This window comes from Gavialis gangeticus, unplaced genomic scaffold (genome assembly GCF_001723915.1).
Source record: "Gavialis gangeticus isolate Ggan-Ray unplaced genomic scaffold, GavGan_comp1, whole genome shotgun sequence".
Taxonomy (NCBI): Eukaryota; Metazoa; Chordata; order Crocodylia; family Gavialidae; genus Gavialis; species Gavialis gangeticus.
In genome coordinates this window covers 768,364-773,721 of record NW_017728993.1, presented here as the reverse complement: position 1 = coordinate 773,721, position 5,358 = coordinate 768,364, and the positions used below count along the sequence as shown (strand labels likewise).

The following is a 5,358-nucleotide window of genomic DNA, read 5'->3' as shown; positions in this document are numbered from 1 at the left end:
GCAGTTTTATTGGTTGCTTGGATGTGCCAATATAACTGGCAAAATGCAAAAGGAGACTCTTCAATACTATATTCAAGGTTGGAATCATATTACCTTATATCCAAGTTCACCAAAGTGACTATATTCTTAAGACTTTGTCAAAGATTAGCTTTGCCTTCTTTGTATGACAATAGCTAACAAAGAGTAAGTTTGCTAGTTAGTAAAAGTTGTCTTGGTAGTATTTTCCTCTGCATTCAGAAAATTGTGCATACCACATGAAATTACAGGGCTGTGGGATAAATAACAAATCTCACCCAGAACAACTTTTTAATCCTTAGGCCTGTGAACAGCTTCAAACAGCTGTTATTATTATAAATCAATTTACTATAGAAATACTTCTTCTTTCCTTTTAATTGCATCCCAGTTCACAGGGTATATGAATTCACAGGATAAGATTCATTTCATACTCTGATTAAGCTTAAGTCTGTTTTTATTTTTTTTACCTAATCAAAATTTCTGTAATCAGCACTGGAGGTAGCCATGTTACTAAAAAATGTTATAGTCTTGAATAATTATATGCAGGGTGTTGAGGTATTTAATCTTCTATAAATTAATGGCTTAAATCAGGAGAAGAATTTGAATTTTTAAATAATATATATAAATATGTTTGTTTTAAGGGGAATGAAGAAAATTTAGAAATCCTTACAGTGGTTGCCAATTTCAAAAGCAATACTTCTTTTAAAAAAAAAAAAAGCTTACTTCCAGCATAATTAAGAATGACATTCTTGAAAATTATCTGAGAGAGAAAATTTTACAGTTCATACCTAACAAAAAATGCTTTCCTTCCTTGTAAAAATACAGATTTAGGAAATGGATGCAATTTTCCTATCCCTTTCTCTAATTTTTAAAAATGCTTCATTACAGCATAATCAACACTTGGTGTAAGTTAAATTTAGTTTAATTTTGTTGCAATCTTTAAAGAGAAAGAAACAGCTAACTCTGTATATAGACACTAAGCCAGAGCCACTTGTTAAACCACTCAGCTTTTTTAAGACTCTTAAGACAGTGCTTTTAGCAAACTTCTGTAAATCAACATTTATAGGTTCATAAGCAGAACCAAAAAGCATTGCAACAGAAGTGAAAACTCCAATGGCCAATTTAAGCTTCAATTTAAGAGAAAGCAGCTCCACTGCTGTCAATAGAATTGTACTTGCTTACAGAAGGGTTGAATTTGGCCTCAAGAGTTTATGACTCATCAACATTTATGGAACAATCACCAGCTCTGGGTATTTGAAATTCATTACACTTTGTGACTGCAGTCACATTCTTTTATGGAGGTTTCCTCTTTGACCTGAGAATGAGTAATATTAAGAAGAAAAATAAGGGTGATGCCATATAACAGAAAATAAGGGGTAAAAGTAGTACACGTAAAACAGTACTTTCACAGACTCATGTAACAACAGAATGCCTTAGAGACTCTGTATTTCTAATGAAGTAACTTTAAACCATGCTAGTAATGATATATAGCTGTAAAAAAGGGGTAAAGACCCCTTTAAGTTGGTAAAGTGAAGGAGCACTGGCATCTATGAGAACTAGACCTTCTATGCACAGGGATCATTTCACCCACTGTTGAAATGGATCCATCTCTGGAATGGAATTAGAGCAGCCACTCCATCCCAGCAATTCAAACACTACAATGGATTTCTGAAGGGGATGGAAAGAATAATCTTTGTAGCTGAAAATATCAAATCTTTGGAAATGTTAAACAGAATGTAATTACCCAAACAGAAACCTAGCTGGGATACTGGGACAATAACACCCTCCCTTTGCAAAAATTATCACAGTATCTTTAATGGTCACAAACTGTTGAAGCTTTTGTAAGTCTTATCCAAAAAACAAAAGAACACCACTGTCCCTTCAGTAGTCCAAAATTACACTTCTCCAGAGTTCAGAACTTTATTTATGGCATTTCTATAGAGATTTGCCACATTCATTCTAGATTACTGCAAAAATGACCACTAGATTGAAGAATCAGTGACAGTTTTAAAGTCCAATAATTCACATGCTGTCAGAGCTAGAAATTAATGTTGTATATCACAGGAAATTTTTCTATTGTTATATATGACATGTTTCTAGACCTAGCAGCTCCTTGACTACTGGAACCTGAAATGTCATTTTTCTAGCTATTTGTTTGGTTCTCCTTCCCTCCTCCCTTATTGAAATAACAAATATTCTGAGTATTACAAGAGCCAGGAACTAAAATTGGAGCCACGCACCCCTAAAAACCTTCGAACCATTATTCAAAAGTTATAGCCTGAGCCACTGACAAATCTATGGCCAAACTCCCATGTTCTCCCATGATGAGAGAAGGATCACACCAATAGTGCATTAGCCCAGGGCTGTCCAACTTCAGAGTAGCCAGGCTCGCAGACAGCTGTGCCGGCAGTGTGTCCACTCCCGAGTCCTCCCCTACTGCCAGGACCCCCAGACCTTTTGTTAAATACTTGGGCCTTTTATTAATCTATTATTCTAGAAATTTAGCAAGTACTCTCCATTAAAAGCATGTCAAAATAAGCATACGTGCAGAAAACACTGAACTCACAATAAGAGTGATTTATTGTTAAAGGCCAAATATTTAAAAAATTACTATGGAGAAAAATATTATATGATTTTTTTCCAATTCTTCTAGACCAGTGAACAGAAAGAAAGTGTTTAGATCCATGGCCTTTACTGGAAAGACAGATGACAAAAGAGATCACATTTAAGACTGCAAAATTAGTCACTAATGTAGCTCTATTGTGTCAGGTACAAGATAAAAGAAGCACAAAAAGTCAAAATCAGGGAAGGCAATTTACAGGAATTACCAGACAGAAGGCAACTGACAGAAATCTTTCCTGCTGAGTGTTTGGCTTCATGCAATTATGGTTAAAACTATCTCTTTAGCAACATTTGCCTCTAAGTCCAACTTATCAAGATAGCTGGTTTAAATTAATCATAACTTAATTCACATTAAGTAATTTTTCTATGTGAAATTAATTATGTGATGACATTTCAAGTTATATATATACACACACACACTTAACTGAATAAAGAGAATGTAAGGATAGAGAAAAAAAAGATATTAAGGATAAACAAACTACAAAGAAGGTAAGAGGAGAAACCCTATCAAAGAGTGTTGCTAACCCACCTCTTTGAATTTTAGAACTTACTCTGAATTTCCCTTCATCTCCCTCACCTCATTTCCACCCCCCACCCCCAAACCTTCAGGAGGCTATTTCCTTTTCATTTTTAACTTCAAAAAAAGATGTCTCTCAATGCTGATCTACAAGAAGAAAATAAAGATTTAAGTGGCAGAAGTAGGAGATTGCCATCCTGTGTAATACCTGGAAAAAAGCAAGAAGGCAGAAATACAATGTTCTATATGGAAGCAGGAAACAAAGAGGTGCTTCTGTTTGCAAGAGTGAGTTTTACTACCTTTGGATGTTGAATGGAAGCACTGTATTTATTAAATGGTTTGAAAACATCTGTAAAAGCTAAATAATGTAAATGTACTGAATGACATGCAGCTTCTTCAAAAATCGACAATGCCAATAATTATGGTTGAATAATATTTAGAGCTACAGTGTGTACACTAAACATCAGTGTTCCTTCTCCTCTTAGATTTGTATTATACTCTGGCATAATATATGACGTGTAACTTGGAAAACAGAATCTTAAATATCAAGAACATTTTTTCAGTACATAGTCTTTAGTCTTACCAGATTTTCCTGAAATGTTTAGAATGATTCTTGCTGCTATACGCAGAGTCTAGATTTTTCTGTAGAAAAAGTTTTTAAATTAACATTTAATAGCACACTTACTTGTTTCCCAGATGTAAGCTTTTCATCCTCAGTGTTCTGTTCTGGTTTAATGATGTGATACATAAAGCTTTTACTATCACATTCTGAAGGTGTGCCTTGACTGTAAATTTGTTTTGCTCCATCTCTGATGTAATGTCTCTGCAGGGGAACTTCATGCAAAAGAATTTTGCTGTAAAATAAAACCTCTGTCACTATTTCACAGTAGATAAAAAAAAGAAGGTAGTGCTGAGTAACTGAATAATCTCGAGTTAATTTTCTTGTTGTAGCTGAGACACAAAGTGAGCTGCAAACTTAAATGCTAATAAATTCCTCCCGTGCACTATATTTACTTTCGAGAGAAAAGAAAGCAAATTACATACCAAAAGTAATGTAGATAATATATCACAGTTTAAATTTTACTGGAATTAAAGTCAGAAAATTCAGTAGCGAGATTCTCAGTTTTCTTAGCTCTTATTTAATGCATGAAGTAAAATAAGATGCTTCATCATATACAACAAGTAGTTGTGTACCCAAATAAGAAATGTTGGGAAAGACCTTGAGGAAGATTGCAAAGGTCTTGCAGTTTTATTACAAGGTAAAGGAGAAAGGGGAAAAAAGTATGAAAATTTGGAGTGGACTGATTGGCAGAAATCAGAAAGAGAAAACAGCCTGAAAGATGACCTACAAGGCCTAGTCACGTTAGTGTGAGTGAGACCCTGCCGAGGCCAAGATTTTGTCAGGAGCTTTCAAATACTGTACGCTAAACATGTCTCTCTTTCAGACAGGTGTAAAACTGAAAGACACTACCCAGACTTTTGCTACCAAAACATCTGTAAATCAAATCAGTTCATTTAATTTTTTATGGCTTTTAAAAATTGAAGCCACCCATTATTTATATACATCAAGGATTTCTGACTTTCTCTGGTGCCTTACACATATTTAAACAATTAAATTTTACTGACATTAACTTTAAGGACAATTAGCACTGATAGAGTGGATAGGTATAGCCAAGAAGTGATCAAGGTATAAATCAGGGATGTCAAACATATAGCCCATGGGCTACATCTGATCCATGGAGCCACAAGATCCAGCCAGTGTATGTTCAGACTGGCCCCATGTCCTGCAAGGGGCACACACCAGGCCTGGCACTGTGTGTCACACTAGGAACGGGGGATTTGTCTGGGGCACGTGCTGTATGCGGCACCCACACTGTCCCTGCATGTTAGCTCTGGGATCCATCTGAATCAGGCCATGCTGCGGCCAGCGCGCACACCTGCCTGCCTTCTGTGCTGTATGCAGCCCACGTCGCAAGCAGCTTACACCAAACCCCACTCCAAGGCTCATGAATAAGGAGCATGGACTAAAGCCAGCACTGCCTGCAGCAAAGGAGGTCTGGGCTGCAGGCTGCATGCAGCGTCCTATCAGACTGCCCCTGCACACTGGCTCCAGCCTGCATGGAAATCCTGGGCCCAATCTGGACCAGTCCTGAAGTCAGCATGCAGGGCTAACCTGGCAGAATGCTAGTTTGTGCACCAGACTA

At 36.5% G+C, this 5,358-nt stretch overlaps 1 protein-coding gene across 1 annotated transcript in view; it reads right to left on the bottom strand.

Moving 5' to 3' along the window:
- LRRIQ3 (leucine rich repeats and IQ motif containing 3) overlaps positions 1-5,358 on the bottom strand; it is a 57,980-nt gene that overhangs the window by 19,083 nt on the left and 33,539 nt on the right. Inside the window, exon 3 of the mRNA XM_019528399.1 lies at positions 3,840-4,008. Within this exon, the coding sequence (XP_019383944.1) occupies positions 3,840-4,008 (169 nt within the window). The remainder of the gene's footprint in view (positions 1-3,839; positions 4,009-5,358) is intronic.